This window comes from Ursus maritimus, unplaced genomic scaffold (genome assembly GCF_017311325.1).
Source record: "Ursus maritimus isolate PB19 unplaced genomic scaffold, ASM1731132v1 scaffold_6, whole genome shotgun sequence".
In the NCBI taxonomy this organism is placed as follows: Eukaryota; Metazoa; Chordata; class Mammalia; order Carnivora; family Ursidae; genus Ursus; species Ursus maritimus.
Genome location: NW_024426774.1, coordinates 58,900,612 through 58,919,786, shown reverse-complemented (window position 1 = coordinate 58,919,786; position 19,175 = coordinate 58,900,612). Strand labels below are relative to the sequence as shown.

The 19,175-nt window shown below is 43.5% G+C and overlaps 1 protein-coding gene across 4 annotated transcripts in view; it reads right to left on the bottom strand.

Moving 5' to 3' along the window:
• Positions 1-496: 496 nt before the first annotated feature.
• BCL11A (BAF chromatin remodeling complex subunit BCL11A) overlaps positions 497-19,175 on the bottom strand; it is a 102,628-nt gene continuing 83,949 nt past the window's right edge. The window contains exons 3-5 of one of the 4 annotated variants that reach the window (XM_040623450.1): positions 16,063-16,164; positions 9,053-10,795; positions 497-1,007 (exon numbers count right to left, since the gene is read on the bottom strand). In XM_040623450.1, coding sequence (XP_040479384.1) covers positions 916-1,007; positions 9,053-10,795; positions 16,063-16,164 — 1,937 coding nt within the window. In that variant the 3' untranslated portion in view covers positions 497-915. Of the gene's footprint in view, positions 1,008-5,576; positions 10,796-16,062; positions 16,165-19,175 lie in introns of those variants that run through there. The other 3 variants (XM_040623451.1, XM_040623448.1, XM_040623449.1) reach the window with 3 other exon arrangements.

Genomic DNA, 19,175 nt, shown 5'->3' with positions numbered 1-19,175 from the left:
TTAGAATATTTAATAAGCCACTCCTGACATGACATTTATCACTTTCTTTGGGATTTACCACTAACCCAGTGACGTTATCTTTCTTGAGCTAAATTAAAAGACAAATTCAAATCCTGCATGGTAGCCACCAAAAGCATATATTTGAAAAACAGAATTCAGTGTGCCATATTATGCATTATTTAATGGTATGCAAATTATAAGTCAGACAGTTAGGAAAACCACACTTCAGCATTAATAAACAGCAACACTACTACTACATTAATTATGATATTGCTATGATTTATTCCCAAGTTTTGCATTTTGATTCTCCTTGAAAATTTATGCCATCTGATAAGCAGTCACCTCTTTCCCCTCCTACACCTCCTACCCATTCCTCAAATCTGTTCCTCCTATCCACCCAATGGATGTCTGCAGGAAACGGGTACAGAAATACAAAGTCATAAGCAGCTGCATTGTCTTATAAGCATTAATAATTAAAGAACAAGCAAACACCACCTAAAGCTCCAACATTTATTGTGTCAATGTTAAGCACACTTTTTAAAAGACAACATAGAATGTATAGAAACAAGGGGTTGGGGGACTCATGCTCATTTCCACAATACGGGTAATTAGGTTGGCTGGTTTCAAAAGGGCCAGGACGCCGCTCAGGACAGCGATGGTCCGTGGGCCCTCTGTAATGGGACTGATTCACTGTTCCAATGTGGGTCTGTTTTTTTGTTTTTACTTTTTATTAAAAAATATAAATAAAATGGCACTGCAGGCCCAGGCAGGAAGGACTCTGCAGGACTCTGTCTTCGCACAACGGCTTCTTGGAGGCTACTGTCAGAAAACATCACAAACTAGCAGGATGACAGACCACGCAGATGTCGGCTGGGCGGCACGCGTCCACCCCGCCCCTGGGGGCTTCAAATTTTCTCAGAACTTAAGGGCTCTCGAGCTTCCATCCGAAAACTGCCACACATCTTGAGCTCTCTGGGTACTACGCCGAATGGGGGTGTGTGAAGAACCTAGAAAGAGGTTGGAGACAAGAGGAGGGGAAAAAAAAAAAGTACAGGTGTGACTTGGCCCAGTGATTTTCTGTTCTCTAACTAGCGTTTTAAAACTAGAACTTCAATCCACCACAGGTTGAGCCACTGGCATTTTAACATGATTTCAAACTCAGTCCCCTCCCCCCACATCTCTGACCTCTGAGTGCCTTTCCCATGCCTCCCTCCCTGCCTTCCCGCCAGGGACCCAGACCCGCTCGCTACCCACTCTACCCACTCGTATGAGAGTCCTAATAAACTTGGGACACACCTGGAAGGAAACACTTTCCCTTATGACTGAGAAAACTGAGTAGGAAACAGTCCTTTGGTTGAGGAGAACAGGGGAGGGAGGAGGGAAGGGGGACATTTCCTTAAAATAATAATAAAATTATAAAGAAACAAACTCAAAATTGATGTAAAAGCAGCACAACGAAAACATGAAATGTCATCAAGTTCAACGTCAAAGCAGCCAACGATTTACAAGAGGCGAACAAATCTCCGAAGAGGAAACCAGAACCCAAAATAGTTGCTCCCAAATTGCACCAAAAACTGCCTGTAGTTTCTTTCAAACATGCAGTTTTCTTTTCTTTTTTTCTTTTTGGTAAGGGGGAAAGGCAATGGTGAAGGGAAGAAGGGAGTGGTTATTTTCCTCCGGGGTTCCTCCCTTGCTGTGTACATTGACTTGAAGCAGCAGAACTGGGAGTCCGGATGTGCCGAGGAAGAGGGCTACCACTGTGGCATTCCAGGGCTCGTTGCCATGGCGACCCGAAGCAGGGGCCTGGGGCCTCCTCTCCCCCGACTTGGTGCCGCAGGAGGCCCAGGGTCTGGAGCTCAGCTGCTCTCCCGAATTCCCCCTGCGCAGTGGAGACCCGGACTGAGGGGCCTCCTGTGTCCAGGTGGGCTCTCGGGAACCCCGTTCCCAGTCCAGCCCTGTCACTGTCGTTGAGGCCCCTCTAGCTCACACCCCCATCAAACCTCTTTGTCCTTGTCCGACCTGCTGCAAATACTGAAAACCCTCACAGACAAAATACAGCATGGGCATGTACCACGCTCACGGTTATTGAAAAGCACAGCCCCCTATGGGTTTGGGGGTCAGGGGGTGGGTCCTGCATTAGAGGATAAACTTTGGGGAAATCGTTTAATTTGCCTTTTCTCCTGAATCACAAGGACCTGATATTCGCTCCCTTTAAGAAGTCTTTGCCACTTTACAGAAAGGAAAAACAGTATTTGGATCAATGATTGAAGTTGTGTTCAGGCAAGTTTAGGTTCTTAAGTACAATGACCCACATGAACGGAATTGGTCTCCTTTCCGGTTTGAAAGGGAAGAATTAATCGCATCCCATGACCATAGATGACACTGGGAAACAGAGAGAGAGAGAGAAACAGACCCATCCCCCTAAAGGCTGATTCACTGGCCATGTGTTTTACTAAATGAAACAGAGGGTTAATGGGATAACAAGATGACAGCAAGCAAAACTGCACACCCAACAACCCATGTCTACCATTTGCAGCTATAGCAGCCCTGGAATAAATGTACATAATCCCAATTCTGGCTATGTGTTCTGATGTCCATTTCTCTAAACATGGGTTCATTTATCGTTAATTGGGAAAGCTGCAGGGCCTTAGGAGACACTTAGGAAAATTTGCTAAGTGCCTCACGCCTTTTTAAAAGTTAACAGTCTTTTAAAGAACACTTTTCCAAGCAGGTTTAAAGAACGCTGCCAATCCCATCCTCACACTGGCAAAATTCCCACATTTATTCCTTCTTTCCTTCCTCCCTTTCTTTTTCTTTCTTTCTTTTTTTTTTAATGGGAAGTTGTCTGAAAAAAGAAAAGAGAATGGGATGGGTACATTCTTGAACACACCAGGCCCGGGAACGATGGAGTCACAGAATCATAATGAAAAACACACGACTACAACACAGTCATAAGAAAGCATGTTTGTGTGTGTGTACGGAGGGCGAAAGAAGTTTTTAAAACAAACAAAAAAACAAAAAAACACTGTATTTCCTCCCTCACTCTCTGCGAGTAAAGTTTTCAAAGCAGGACAGGATGGGGCCTGAGACTCCTCAACTCCTTTTCAGGAAAGCCTGAAATATCCCAATACCTTTTAACAAACTTTTAGTGTCTGTGAATAAACCACCTCATTTCCTTATTTCTCCAAATGAAATGATATCTAACCCCCACTGCCATTTCCTTTCAAATTCTCACTTCAAGCATTATGAACATATACAGTACGTACTTATTACATATACAAAAATGGTATTTAAATAAACAGTTCTATCACAGAACGCCCTGGGAAAAACTCAACTACTTCACACTTCCTGCCATGGCTGGTACAAATGACGGACCAAGTGTTCAACCCACTTCTTAGCCACCTTTAAAATGTATTGGCTTCAGTCCTTTTCTAAGTCCTAAACAAAGAGAAGATAGGAAATGGTCTCGAGATAGAGATAGTCCATGCACTGGGAGGGTTTCTAAGTTAAAATTTGTAAGAACTAGTATTTGCTGTACTCCTGTTCATTAAGTTGTTCTCCAAATGAAGATAAAAGGGAACATTTAAGCATTAAGAGTTCAGGTATGTAGAGAACATCGCATCAACACATCAGGGGTATCACATAAACTGGAGAATTCTGAAAAATGTTAATATCCTTAGTATTTCCTCATTTAAGAAATATGATGAATTTATCCTCTGTTGGAAATGTTTTTTTGTTATTTTGCATTAAGATTTTTAATTTTGGGGTCCCGGATACAGATGCCATTTCTAAGTTATATTCCTGTTGCCTAGGTTTTCAGCCTCCTATTGTTCACTCAGTTTCAGAAATAAGATTTTATAAGAGGGCTGCAATAAGTCAGGAGACTAAGTACCCTGAAGAACATGTCTCCCAATAAATTTATTTAACCTCGGGACCATGTAAATCAAACATAATCTGTGATTTATCCCCAGATGTTTGCACCCCTCCCCATTCCCCATTTGATTTAAGAAATTTGAACATACAAGTAAGTATACAGTATCCACCATTAATTCTGTCTGTCAGGATGCAAAACCTAATTATGCTAAGAGCATCGTATACTGAAAAATTAAAACGAACACTGTATATAAAACCTGCACAGCTGCACTCATAGCTCCTAATAAAAGAGTAATAGGGACACACAGCAGTTTTATGGACATTTAATATGGTGGAGCAGAAGCCACCACATCTAAAACTGGCATGGCCCTTGGGGAATATTTCTATCTTGAATAGTATTCTGGATTCAGTTGTGAAGTAACCTAATTCCAACACAGATATCGCCTCTCAGTTCACTGCCAATTACCAAGTCCTGCAAGATAACGTCCATCTCATCCCAGCCCCTATACCCAGCCCCAAATCCTTTCTTACGGGATTCCTCTCTGCCTCCACTCCCTGCTTCCCACCCAAACTGGCTTTAAAAAAATACACCTACTTCCTGTGTATTTTAGAAGGATAAAACTATTCTTGCCTCAGATAAAAGGCATTACATGAAAAGGCCACCTCACAGGCACCAGGGCATAAGAACTAAGCAAAAAAAATGTTACCACAAGAAGACAACAGAACAGCTTTTGTTTTGGTTTTCACAAAAAGAAGAACAACATTGTATCCATTCATCTACACTGGGAACAGGGAGACAGTATCACAGAAGTATGTGTTTTAATAAAGCAAATAGATGCTGCAGCGTGCAGTATTTGTAAAACTGACAACACAGATTTCTAAGGAGGTGTTTTTATAAGGGACCTAACCTGCTTTCCAAAGACTATGTTTCACTTCATAAATCTGTTAGTTGGGCAAAAAGTCACTGAAGGGTATTTTCCCCCCCTCATCTGCTATCAGCCAGGAACACACTATAAGAACACCTAAAAGATCTGTCCCATCTCTGATCCCTAGGACCTCAGAATCACAAGGCAAACCACCATCTATCTCCGGAAATCAGTGGCTGATAGCACAGATTTGCCACATCTGGCTAAACTACTGGTTACTTCTCTTTCTCTCTCTCTCTCTCTCCCTCTCTTTAACCTGATGCCTTTGTTTCTGGATTTTTATGGGGGGATGAGGTTATTTTTGGTATGAAGAAAGACTCATATGGAAACGAAAGAGCTGATATTTTAAAAACCTTTTTTACATTATGTTCTAAGATAGGGCAGGGAAGGGAGAATAGAAAACTTTCAGACAACAAGAACAGCAAAAAATCCAAAGGAAATAAAAGTTTAAGATACTATTACCAGTAAATTTTTCATTTATATCTGAATGGATTATTGTTAAGACATGAAGGGGAAAGTTTTTAACATCAGACTGAAAACACTTTCCATTTCTTGAAAATTATTCTAGAACTATAAAATCTAAAAACTATTTCCATGTTTTGAGATATGTCTATTTTAATATAGTAAGCACTTTATGTTCCTTTAGGGTATAATACATGCATCAAAATGCCCATAGAAATAATCCTGAAAAAGACTGGCTGGCCTTCTCTTAAAACCTGTTATTTTCTTGAAAGTAATTTACAGAGTGTGTCAAATGAGGACACAAGAAGCTTACATTGTGTACTTTAATTTTTTTTATTTTTTTCAATAAAGGGACAAAATGGGTGTATGAACAGGTTAATGCAGACAACTGCCAAAAAAACACAGACAGTGGTTTTTCCAATAGAACTTAACAAAGACCAGAAACAAATACAATAAAAAGCCAGGTTGTAATGACCTTTGGTCATCCAAATAAAAAAAAATAAAAACAAAGAAAAATAAAAGATCAAATTAAGTGCCTCTGTTTTGAACAGGGCACGTAAGCAATAATAAATAGTGACTCCCATAGTAAAAGATAAAATTTCAAGTTACGACAAACAGCTTTCATTACAGGAATAGAAAAGGCCAATAACAAAATATTCTGCATTGCCATTTACAAAAAAGTATTGACTAAAGCGGGCTTTCTCTTTTAATATGCTTTGCATATGAAATTCTTTCCAATCTAAATATAAAGCACCATTTAGTTTTTGGCAATGAAAAAAACTGCAAAACATTGTTTTTGTTTTTTTTTCCTTTTTTTTTTTTCTTTCTTTCTTTTACTGCATATGAAGGTAAGATGCTGGAATGTAGGGTGATAGAAGGAAAGGGACAAAAAGCACACTACATAACAAACCAACGTTATTAGCTTGCAGTACTGCATACAGTATGGCAGCAGGAAAAAGGAACAAAAAAGGATATGTACAACCCCTATGACAGCCATCCGTGTGACATTCTAGCAGGCTCCCCCAAACCGCCATTATATGGCTTCTCATCTGTACAATGTCACACTTTTTTGTTTGTCTCTTTTTTTTTTTTGAAGCATACAAATAATTTGCACTATATTATCCTGCCAAATTAAAAAAATATACTGTGGCAGCCTGTCTTTTTTTTTTCCACTACCAAAAAAGGTACATTGATACCTTTTAAGAGAACAAGCAACAGTTAAAAATACAAGCTTCAATATAAATACTATAGTGCCTAACACTAGATGAACATTTAATTCAAATACCATTCTAGAAATACAGAAAAAAGACCATAAATGTGTTTTAGCATAGGAATCAACATGAGTGTGCATTTTCCTATATTTAAGTACTATATAATCTTAAACCTTTCCCCAATGTATGTTTTTTTACAACCTGAAGAGCGGTGTGTATCCAAGGCATAGAATTTCCACTACCATTTTTAAATGGATAACAAGTCTTGTAACACCACCAAGACAATGGAACCCTAAAATGCAGTTCCCCCCTAAACATAATGAAGTGTTTTTTAAAAAAATTTTTTTCTTAACATTTATATTTAAAAAAGTTTTGTACAAAAAAATCCTTGCACTGTAGAAGCGAAAGCAATCATTCATTTCTATGTTAAGTGTATTCTGTTTTCCATTCACAGCGCTTGCAATGTTGAGTCCGAGTAAGTAAGCTCATTAGTCAAGTAAATGGCTGGCAAAGTTTTTTTTTAGTTTTTTTTAAAAATGCTCATCAATGAGATTGTGTTCAATTTTTTTTTTTCAGCATTCTTGCAACTTTTCCCTTAAGTATAGACCTGTAAACTGGGAAAATTGTACAGTGCACTTAATTGTCCTATCTGAGCAGGTTTATTTTATACTCAACCTCTGTATCTCTGATTAGAGAAAAGATACAGATATTACAGGCAGAGTCAAGTGCTATTTGAACACCAACTGGGGCAGATGCTAGCTTAATAAAAAAGAAAAAATTAAAAAAATAAAATAAAAACAATGAATCCTCTTCCATGTTAACACAAATAGCACACAGTGTATGGAAAAGAAATGAAGTACAACTTTTAGGGAGCACAGACATATATCCTGCTACTCTTAAAATTCTTTCTCTTCTTTTTTAAGAATGTCACATTTAAACACAAGTCTTAAGAATTCATAGTTAATCATCATTGTATCAATATTAGCTTATACACCTGTTCTAGTTTAAAATGGCAAATAGTACCACATTGTGCTAAAAGATCACATTTTTTTTCCTGTTACCCTCTGTCAAACCTTATTGTCAGTCTCTTCTTTTTAATATGGTCTACGAGGTCTTAAAGTTTATCATTTGATTGTCCTTTGACAACCAAGTAGATCTGGATCTATTTCTTTCGGTGCCAGAATTTTTTTAAACAGACATTATTTAAAACAAGTTATCTTCATAAAATGAATTCCTTACTAATGCTTTCAATTGTATTCCAGGGCTTTTGCACGTTGCACATTCAATTTAATCATCATTTAAAAAAAATAAAAGTTTGGGCAAAACAGCCCATTTCTTTTAAGCTCTCACCAGGAGCAAAATAGCGTTTATACTGGTATAATCAGTTTTGCTTATAAGATTAAACTAAAGGGAAAATGATGATTAACTAGGACATAATGGGTCATATTTTTAGGTAGCCATTGTTGTGAGAAATACAATATAGAATTATATGCTAGGTCCTAAGGTTTCTTACCTCACCCAATGCTGAATTAAGCTACAAGTTTACAACAAGTAGAAAGAACCATCAACGTGGTTTTAATAGATCCAAGGCACTCATATTTTAAAACCAAATGACAGAATAAACTTGTTTTTCTGTTAATTTGTCAATTCAAGGCCTTTTTTTTTTCCTCTCCAATTGGTACATTTAACCCTTTAGAGACAGACATTTAGCTCATAGAGATTTTGTTTCAGTGCTGTCTATTCTGTCTATAGAGGGTTAACCCAAAGACTGTTTTTCCTCCTCACGTTATAAAATAAAACTGTACATGATATGTATTACAGAATGTATGCAGCATGGTCTTTTTCTCTCTCTCTCTCTCTTTTTCTCTCAGAACGGAACTGGAAACAGCAACATGTTTGCTCAGCAACGAATCGGGGACAATTTAAAATAGCCATAACATACCATACATGCTGTCTAAGTTTAAAAAAAAAAAACATACACAACATGTAAATTATTGCACAAGAGAAAGGCTCAAAGTTTGCGTAAAATGCAATAGTATTGCCCCATACAGATCATGCATTCAAACGGTGAGAACATAAAGGAAAAAAAGAAAAAGAAAAAAGAAAAAGAAAAAAAAAACAGGTGTGCTGGTGACAAGCACTCTCATATTCTTAGCTTCCGTTACTTCTGTTTGTTTGTTTGTTTAATCACATGGGACTAGAAAAAAATCCTACGGGGAATGGGGCTGGAGGGCGATGGGGGAGGGGGGTGGTGAAAAAAGGAAGTGTCAGGTGGGAGTGAGGGAGGGGTATTAATATACCTCTATTCAGTTTTTATATCATTATTCAACACTCGATCACTGTGCCATTTTTTCATGTGTTTCTCCAGGGTACTGTACACGCTAAAAGGCATCTTACAAATTTCACATTTGTAAACGTCCTTCCCCACCTGGCCATGCGTTTTCATGTGCCTGGTGAGCTTGCTACTCTGGGCACAGGCATAGTTGCACAGCTCGCATTTATAAGGCCTTTCGCCCGTGTGGCTTCTCCTGTGGACAGTGAGATTGCTACAGTTCTTGAAGACTTTCCCACAGTACTCACAAGTGTCGCTGCGTCTGCCCTCTTTTGAGCTGGGCCTGCCCGGGCCCGGACCACTAATATGGGGCGTGCTCCCTCCACTTCCCGTGCCGCTGCGCCCCGAGATCCCTCCGTCCAGCTCCCCGGGCGGCGTGGAGAAGCGCAAGCTCCCGTTCTCCGAGGAGTGCTCCGACGAGGAGGCGAAAGGCGATTGTCTGGAGTCTCCGAAGCTAAGGAAGGGATCTTTGAGCTGCCTGGAGGCCGCATAGCCAGCGAGCCACTGCGAGTACACGTTCTCCGTGTTGGGCATCGCGGCCGGGGGCAAGTCGAACTCCTTCTCGAGCTTGATGCGCTTGGAGAAGGGGCTCAGCGAGCTGGGGCTGCCCAGCAGCAGCTTTTTGGACAGGCCCCCCGAGGCCGACTCGCCCGGGGAACAGCCGCGGCCGTTAACAGTGCCATCGTCTATGCGGTCCGACTCGCCGGCCACCGAGTCTTCGTCGCAAGTGTCCCTGTGGCCCTCAGCCTCGGCCAGATGGCCGCGCTTATGTTTCTCGCCCAGGACCTGGTGGAAGGCCTCGCTGAAGTGCTGCATGGAGCTGAGCACCATGCCCTGCATGACATCAGGCAGGGCGCGGCCCTCGTCGCCCACGCCCACCACCGCGCCCCGCGAGCTGTTCTCGTGGTGGCGCGCCGCCTCCAGGCTCAGCCCGAAGCCGTAGTCCACCCTCTCGCTCTCCGTCAGCTCCTCCTCCTCCTCTTCCTCCTCTTCTTCCTCTTCCTCGTCGTCCTCCTCTTCCTCCTCGTCCCCATTCTCCGGGATCAGGTTGGGGTCGTTCTCGCTCTTGAACTTGGCCACCACAGACTTGAGCGCGCTGCTGGCGCTACCCACCAGGTCGCTGGTGCCGGGTTCCGGGGAGCTGGCGGTGGAGAGGCCATCGTCGGACTTGACCGTCATAGGGGACGACTTGTGCATGTGCGTCTTCATGTGGCGCTTCAGCTTGCTGGCCTGCGTGCACGCGTGGTCGCACAGGTTGCACTTGTAGGGCTTCTCGCCCGTGTGGCTGCGCCGGTGCACCACGAGGTTGCTCTGAAATTTGAACGTCTTGCCGCAGAACTCGCATGACTTGGACTTGACCGGGGGCTGGGAGGGAGGAGGGGCGGATTGCAGAGGAGGGAGGGGGGGCGTCGCCAGGAAGGGCGGCTTGCTACCTGGCTGGAATGGTTGCAGTAACCTTTGCATAGGGCTGGGCCGGCCTGGGGACAGCGGTGGGCTAGACGTGTTCCCTGCCAGCTCTCTAAGTCTCCTAGAGAAATCCATGGCGGGAGGCTCCATAGCCATTGGATTCAACCGCAGCACCCTGTCAAAGGCACTCGGGTGATGGGTGGCCAGGGCCATCTCTTCCGCCCCCAGGCGCTCTATGCGGTGGGGGTCCAAGTGATGTCTCGGTGGTGGACTAAACAGGGGGGGAGTGGGTGGAAAGCGCCCTTCTGCCAGGCCGGAAGCCTCTCTCGATACTGATCCTGGTATTCTTAGCAGGTTAAAGGGGTTATTGTCTGCAATATGAATCCCATGGAGAGGTGGCTGGGAAGGACATTCTGCACCTAGTCCTGAAGGGATACCAACCCGCGGGGTCAGGGGACTTCCGTGTTCGCTTTCTAAGTAGATTCTTAATCCATGAGTGTTCTGTGCGTGTTGCAAGAGAAACCATGCACTGGTGAATGGCTGTTTGCAAGTTGTACATGTGTAGCTGCTGGGCTCATCTTTACCTGCAAAATAATACAATACCAACATCAATGTTTAATCACAGAGGAGGGCATTAGCAATTGCTTATTTATGTTTCATCTCCAGCCTTCCCTGCTCCCAGCCCTCAACCCCACAGGCCTAAGCTCTAATTGACCTAGTAGTCCCTGTGCCTACACTGGTGCCTGGCACATCTGGTGGTTGGTGCCCAATAAATATTTGTCCAATCAGTCTTTCAGCCATTTCATTCAGATCTAAGAATTGAAAATCCAATCTCCAAAGCAGAAAAATCTGGACCAATTCAAGCTTAGGAATGAGGATCCCTACATTCTAGGGAACCTCAGCAAACATCTGAGCTTCCCACTCTTTCGCCAGCTGTGGTTTGGGGCGAACTACTTCATCTCTGTGTCTCTGTTTCCTCATTTGTTAAGTGAGGGACTTGGACAAGGTGACCTAAGGGAAACTTTTCTGCTTGCTAAATCCCATCGTTCTATTCTCCCTTGGGTGGCAGGTGAACTTTCTAAAGAGGCAATCATTTCATAGAGATATCAAAAAAGAGAAGGTCAACTCATTACAATTCTCTATGGCCCTAGAGATGCTTTTAATCTTAGCCTGAAACATACTAATTGTTGATATTGTTAAAAATGAGGAGATACTCATAAAATAATTCCGCAGAAGAGAGACTAGCAACATTCTCACATCCCCGCCTGTGTGAGGATCAGTGAGTCCCAATTCTAGTTCCACAACACCCTACAGGGACTCCCATTTTTATCTCAAAGGATGGTGCAAAAATCTCAAAAGAGAAATTTAATTCGGATTTAACCAACAGGCCGTATCAAATCTTTAGGAGTTGTCCCCCAGTCAAACAAATGCAAGTCTGGAGAAGTTAGGAGGAGTGGCTGGTGCCAACTTACGCAGACACAGCATCCGAGTTTAAGAACAGTTAAAGCAGCCAGCACCATGACGGGCAGCAGGCTGAGAAATGCTACACTATCCTCCTCCTCATTATTTTGAGAGGCTAACAACGTGAACCAAATTATACAACATCCTGCGCCCTCGGCTGAGCCTCAGCTCCAGTTGAGAAAGAAACATTCAGCTAGTCAACTCTTTGGCCAGTAGCCAAGCCGTCTGGAGAGGGGCCCTGCTTAAGTCACATTATTTCTCTCTCGCTGAAAAGAACCCGAGAGTGGTAAATGCCACTTTGGCAGAGAGGGGCCAGCTTGACTTCACAATCATTCATTTTTGGAGATAGCTACATTTAAAAATATATATACACCAAGGGAGTAACTAACAGTTTACCAGTCAACTACAGCATTAAAAAGGGCACAAATGTTGGTGGCCAAAGGACAAGGAAGAGAAACATAGGTAACTTCCCAGGGATTCCAAAAGAGACAGTGTGTAAAACATAAATGAGAAATAAACTTTAGCCCGTCTTTTTAAAGGGGGACTAGGCGAGTCACTTAAGGCCCCCAGCTAGTCTGTGTCAGTAACTTTTTTCTAAAGCAAAAAATCCACCATGGAGCTAAAGAGTGGGAATGAGGAATTAATCAATTATGATTCCTCCATTTAGCAAGTCAGAAAGAAAAGCTGGCAGGGTCTTCTCAGGAGCCCCAAACACTTGCATTCCAAAACAAGCCAGCCCTGCTCAAGCACTTGTCTGAATAATGGACTCCCTGCCCTGACCTTGTAATTTACTTTACAATGCATTTATAATCTCACTCAATATATCCCACTCCTGGGTAAATCTCTTTAACAAGATTAGATGATAAGATACCAAAATTAGGTTTCCAACATTTGCCTAATGTGGAGGGAGAAAAAAAAAAAAGGCAGAAAGATTTTGAAAGAAAACGCTGACATTAGTATCACATTATCTGCCTATTTTTGTTTGCCTCCTCTCTTCAAAGGGAAATAAAAAGCATCATTGAGAGTATTTTCATAAATTTTTTGTTGTTGTTGAACAATGACTTGGGTCCTAAATAGGCAGGAAAAAAACTATCTGGTTCCAACTAACGTGACCCTCCGCGGCTTTCTCCTTTGCCTCTCTAGGACTCTGTGTTATTATCATACATTTAGCCTGACAATCCGAATTGGATAAGTAAAAAGGAGATTTGTCAGCTGAAATGAGTCCTTAACACTTTCATCACTCCAAATGCCTTAAAAATCACATCTTAGCTTATAATATTCTATTGAATCCCAGGACTGGACCCATAATTAGCAATGCCGATTGCACGTGCACCCTGAGCGGAACGGCCACTGGTCAGGGCCGAAAGGCATTCAGGATCTCACCTGTATCTTCTCCAAAAGGCTTCAATGCGAAAAGTCTATTTTGTTTTGCTGCTCTGAACTTCCCAAAATTTTGTTTTCAGAGCCAGTGATCTGATCATGCTACAATATGTTCGCACTGTGTTGTTACCCTCTCCTCTCACACATCAGGTCAGAGAAGATGGCATTTCATCTCATAATGAGCATACGACATACAGTTTTCACTGCCGCATTTTAGTCCTCCTATCAACTAGATATTCTAGATCATGAGGGCAGCTAGTGTAATCATGATGTCAATGAGAAGGGCTGTTACGATTAAGACTAAAGATTACAACGAAAGAGCTGCTTTGAAACTGGTAATTATTACCAGTCCACTAATAGCAAATGATGCATTACAGTTTCACCATATAATCTGTGTTTCACTCAGCTCACGCCAGTGCACCGTATTATATTACGGTGCTCACAGATTCTCAATTCCTAAACTGCAGTCATCAATAAATGTGTTACTTGCCATAATTTGTGAAATTACTTTGTTCATAACATCTTTGATGGTTTAGAAAGACCAGAATTGATTTCCTGCGTGGCAAAATTAGGGCTACATTGATTTATTGACGTGTAAAATATAATAATATTCTTCATTTACTCTGACGAAAATCAGCTTCTCAATTCGAGAGCCTCATTGGGCATTCACGGGGATTGTGTTCATTTAGAGCAATAAACTGAGACCTGGCCCCAAGTGTAGGGACTCCAGGCATCAACTGGTTAAAATCAGCTATTAGCTCACCTACCGGCTTTTATTTTATTTCATTTTACTGTATGGGAAGGAATAACCCCGTTTTGTAGTTTGTCGCCAATGCTGAAGAGTCATTTGATCTAAGCCTCAGGATTTGAAAGAACAAGGTCCGACATCAGCCCCCTGGCTCTACGATTTACCAGCTTATGGCTCTGCGCCAGTCATCTCATTTCTTTGAACCTTAGGTTTCCTATCTGTAAAATGAGCATAAAAACAGTACCTGAAAGAATCGTGAGGCTCAGATGACAGACGTATATAAAAGCCATATGTAAACTACCAGGTCCGACGACGCGCATGCGAGTTTTCATTACTCCCAGGCTTGATGAGTTACCTAGCATGATGACTGACCATGTTGTACGCCCAGACGGGCTTCCAGAAGAAGGCTGGAATCCGGAATCCAGGGCTCACCCCAGGCACAGGGGGGGCCCTGGCTAGCGGGCAGCAGGAGGAGAAGGAGGGGGCCATATTAGGGCCCACGACTATGGTCCACCAGCAGGGAAGCCACAAGGTAAGTGCTAAGTGCTCTGAAAGCCAAGGGCAGCTGGTTAAGGCAGCTGAGTGGCCTGGGGGCCAGCTTTGATGGAGAGCTTTCTGGAACTCCACAACCCATTTCCACATACCTTGTCTGGTCACTCCTAAACTGGTCCCGCCAGCATGGGCACCAGCACACTTGGCACCCTCCCTTTGCAGGAAGAGGGGGAGAAGGAATGGGCTCTGTATCAGGCTCCTAGTTTCCCGCCCCTCAAATCCAGCTCCCTGCCCTCAGGAGGGTCAGCGGAAGAGAGGACTGAACTGTTTCCCAGGCCAGCAGCCCTTGGCCAATCAGCTCCACCCTGCTCTCTACGGCCCCACTCCCTTCATTTCCCTTCCCTCCACGGGTGGCTCTGTTCCCACGGCCCACTGGGGGCCCCAGGGACCCCCAGCCAAACGAGGAGCACTCTCCCCACCCAGTCAACATGTAGGGACTCGAAACCATGAGTCCAACCCCCTAAACTCTCTACAATCCGTGACCTAAGCCAGGCTTAGGCCCAGCTTGGTGTTGGGGAGGGGGTGGCAGAAGAGGTGCTTTTTAACCCCTGCACCGCCCAGCCCTCAGGACTTGAGGACTTGTGAAATTCACACAATAACTCTTTGTTACCTAGGATTACCTAGGAGTTAACTAAACAAACAACTGGCTTCAAATTTGGTCTCAGGGCGCATGCGCTGCCCGGCGGACACCATTCACAAGATGGTTAGGTCTACTTTACCTCTCCACCTAAAAACCAGTGCCCTCTCTAGCTGAACACCTGCAGCATCTTGTTCTTTTCTTTCTGTGATACTTTCCCTTTCTTTTCTTCTTTCCACAACAGGTTTTCACATACTTTCAAAATAAAAATACATTCCTTAAATAAAAATTAGATGGCACACTTATTTTTTTCTGGAAGCTGCTTTTTCGTGTTTGGGGTAGAAGCAACCCTCACCCCCATCCAACTCTGTAGCCATGCATGACTCATATCATTTGTTTCTACACAGAAGAGCAAACTGTATTACCTTCTAAAACAACATCTTTCAAACACATTTTCACGAACGTACAAATCTACATTTCATAAACATTTAGCCACCATAAAAGTTGGTTTGAACAAGTACTCGGATGGTGTTAATGGTCACGATGGGGGTGGCAGTGGTATTTTTGAATTTAAGCAACAATGCTGTGCATTTGTCTCTAAAACTAGGAGAAAAAGAAGTAGAAACTGTATACGTATGCACACATATAATGCACCACGTATATATACAAATACGCCATATTTCAATACATACGTAAATGCATCTATAACATGCACGAGAACTCTAGAGTAACTCTAAACTGACTTCTTTCATTTCTGGCCTCTGTTAACACGTACGCCACGGAATAAACTCCAAGTCCTACATGAGGCCATGCAAGTGAATGTCCAGCAATAAAATGGGCCCTCAACACACAGATGGTATATGGTCACCAGCCACGGAACCAGATGAGACCCTGGGGAGGAGACCCCCCCTACCCCCGGGGATGAGCTGCTGTCAGCTCCACGTCTTCAGTGAGAGGAGGGGGTCGAGTGGAGTGGGGGAGAGGGTGCCAAATGAGTAATGGAATAATGCCGATGAGGATGCCAATCTATTTTGGAAGTAACTACTTTCAGTACTTAAAAAGTAAGGGTAATTTCCAGAAACTCTCATCTTCATACACATGGACATTTGTAGAAGAAATAATGCTCAACTTACAAATACCCTGCGGGGCATATTCTGCACTCATCCCGGGCGTGGGGATCAGAGCTCCATGTGCAGAACGAGGGGAGGACAGGCCCCTCCAGTGCAGAAGTTTATCTGTGAAAGAAACCCAAAATCAAGCACTAAAGCTATAAACAATGTGCATCGTAAACCACAGGATATCACATTTCAATTCCATTAAAATAGATTAACATCATTACAACAGCCTTGCAGATAGTTAACAGGCCCAAGGCCTAGATCGAGAAAACAGCGATGAAGTTATTTCCACAATTTTGTTTTGTTTTTGATTTCGGTCTTTTTCGATAAAAGTGAAGGGGTTTGTTTTAGTTGGGGGAATGGTCTTTGGTTCATTTGCTTCTTTGTTATTGTTTATTGTCTTATAATAAGAGATGTATACACAGCAAGGGGAAAATTGGTAATTTTAGGGGGTAGACTGGCAAAATGGAGGGGATTTATCTGCAAGGCTGGTTGACATGCATACATTTACTTTACAAGACAAGCCCAAGCAAAAAACAATATGTAGGTAGGAAATGAGTGGATCTGTGAATCATTTCTTCTAGAATAGAGGCTCACTCTGCCTTCCCTGTCCCACTGCTCCCTCTTCCCAAGCTGTACTTACGACAGCACCTTCAAACTGGGCACTATGACAGGGCATTCCGGACTTGGTTGGGCCACACTCTAGAATCAGATCAATGAAATACCCCACATAGATATGGCTTCTTACAACACAAAGCAGTGCAGAATAAAGATTAGACTTCTGGGGTTCAAATAAGTTTGGCCAAGTCCACATCTTGAGGGTGAGGAATCCTACTATTACGTGACAAGGAGAGAACGAGCACTCCAGTAGCAGCGGCACCCAGAAAAAGTGGCCCAGCTTCTCCATTCTACTGCACTTGGTTGCTCTCTGGTGAGGAGAAACGGCTTCTCACACTAATAAACATAAATCTAGCAGTAAATCAAGCATTTCTAGCACTGAGACTTTTGTGAGAAAGGAAATATTTGGTTTGTGCGACCTGGGGATTATATGGTTTATGTGGTAAGTTCCTAGTTTTTCCAAGTCCACCTTGAGCCAACCAAGCATGGAGAGGTCAACCTTGAGACAGAGCGTAGGATCGATGGAGCAGGAGATACTCAGTGTGTTCTAGAAGCTGGGAGGTTGTGATGATTGGGGGAGGAGGGAGAGAAGAAAAACAGACTTTGATGGTGAGTAAACAGAGTATGTTTTCCATTAGCTTAATATTAAGAGCACTTAAAAGTGTTGTTGTTATACTCTAGGATAGCAGGTCTCAAGTGTAAAATACATCCTGTTCTCCTTATAGAGATTCACGCTGCCAAGAACAGCCAGGGCAGTCAGCACAAGGCTCCCTTTCATGGGGAGCCTGGTGGGTAACAATGGCGTGGCGCTCGTGGAAGATCTTATACTCTGTTGTTATCAGGCCTGCAAAGGGGGGCTGGTCTCGGAGACCATCTTGAGAGGCATATCCTCTGCTCTAACCCCAAACAAAATAAATACCACAAAATGAACCCACGAAAAGTGCAAAGACTGGACTTAAAAAAAAAAAAAAGTATGTCTTCATTTGACTGTTTATATTATAAACAGGGGGGGCACCTGGGTGGCACAGCGGTTAAGCGTCTGCCTTCGGCTCAGGGCGTGATCCCGGCGTTCTGGGATCGAGCCCCATATCAGGCTCCTCCGCTATGAGCCTGCTTCTTCCTCTCCCACTCCCCCTGCTTGTGTTCCCTCTCTCGCTGGCTGTCTCTATCTCTGTCAAATAAATAAAATCTTTAAAAAAAAAAAATATTATAAACAGGGTATTGAGAGTAGAGGGTAAAATTAACTACAGATTTGGTCATTGTGTTTTTCAACGAGAAGTCTGAGAACCCACTTTTGCACTTGGTCCTGCCTTAGCCATTTCCTAAGTTTGTCTTGTGACCAAGATGGAAATCCTTTCCTTAGGAGACCCACACAACTGAGGTGGCTCTGTGACCCTTGCAGAAATGCAGCAAGGGACCTGGACCCCTGCATGGGGACAGTCTGATTTCAAACTCTCTGCCACTTCCTCTGAGAAGAGCCATGAGGTGCCTTGATAGGGGCTCCAGCAAGAAATGGGAGGGCTCTTAGCCTAATCCGGGCCTGACCACTCACGTTTACCTTCAGTTGGCAAACCTGTCTACAAACTTGTCGGCCCTGAGCAAGCCGAGCTTCCGGGGGCAACAGCCTGGTCCCCTTTTCCACAGGGCCAGGCCGCGTGGCAAAGCGAGGGCTCATCAAGGAGACTATCTGGGTATCTGGCACCACGACCCAGCTTTTGGCTTTTAAATTGTAAAAAAAACCTTTGAGATCCTCAAGTCTATGCCTTCATTTTACAGATGGGGGAAACTGAGGCCTTGAGAAATTAAGTGGCTGGCCTACAGCTATGCTGAAATGGTTAAAGTGAAGATCAGAATTAGTCTCCTGCCTTCCTGTCCAGTGCTCTTTTCTGGGATATCCATCTATCTCTTCCCCAGGTTCCTGCCCAGGAAGTGCCAGTGAGGAGGGCTCCCTTTTTCCTGACCCTTTAAGAGAAACAACTTGTAACAACCCCTTGGGAGAGAGTCCAACCCAGACGTGTTGAATGGGCCTGATTTCAAAGGGTCCAAATAAACTGACTTGGCTTCAAACTTGGAAAACAACACCTAATCTGCTTCTTGAACCTCTCAGCTACCCACCCCCCACTCCCCACCTGCCCCGCCCCAGATCTCACCACTTTCACCCTCTACCTCTGCTTCCCCTGCAGAATTAGCCCGCCGAAGAGAGACAAACTGTCCCAGCAGCTTAACAAGCTACTGCCACTGTCTTTCTGAGAGACCCACCCTTGCATTTCTCTTCCTCCAGGAAGATTGTCAAAGCAAAGGCAATGGGGAACCCCAGCTGGTTCTGCAGCCTCTCCCACTGAACACATTCCCCTTGGTCGACGTTCTCACAGGAACTGGAAATGCTAAATTGTTCATAGCCTCCCTAGGGCTTAACTTTTTGCTATGATGATTTCAATTATTTCAGCATGTTTTGGGCAAAGTCTCTCAACGACTGCGTCTAAGCATCACACTCAAGGAGCAGCTCCACCGGC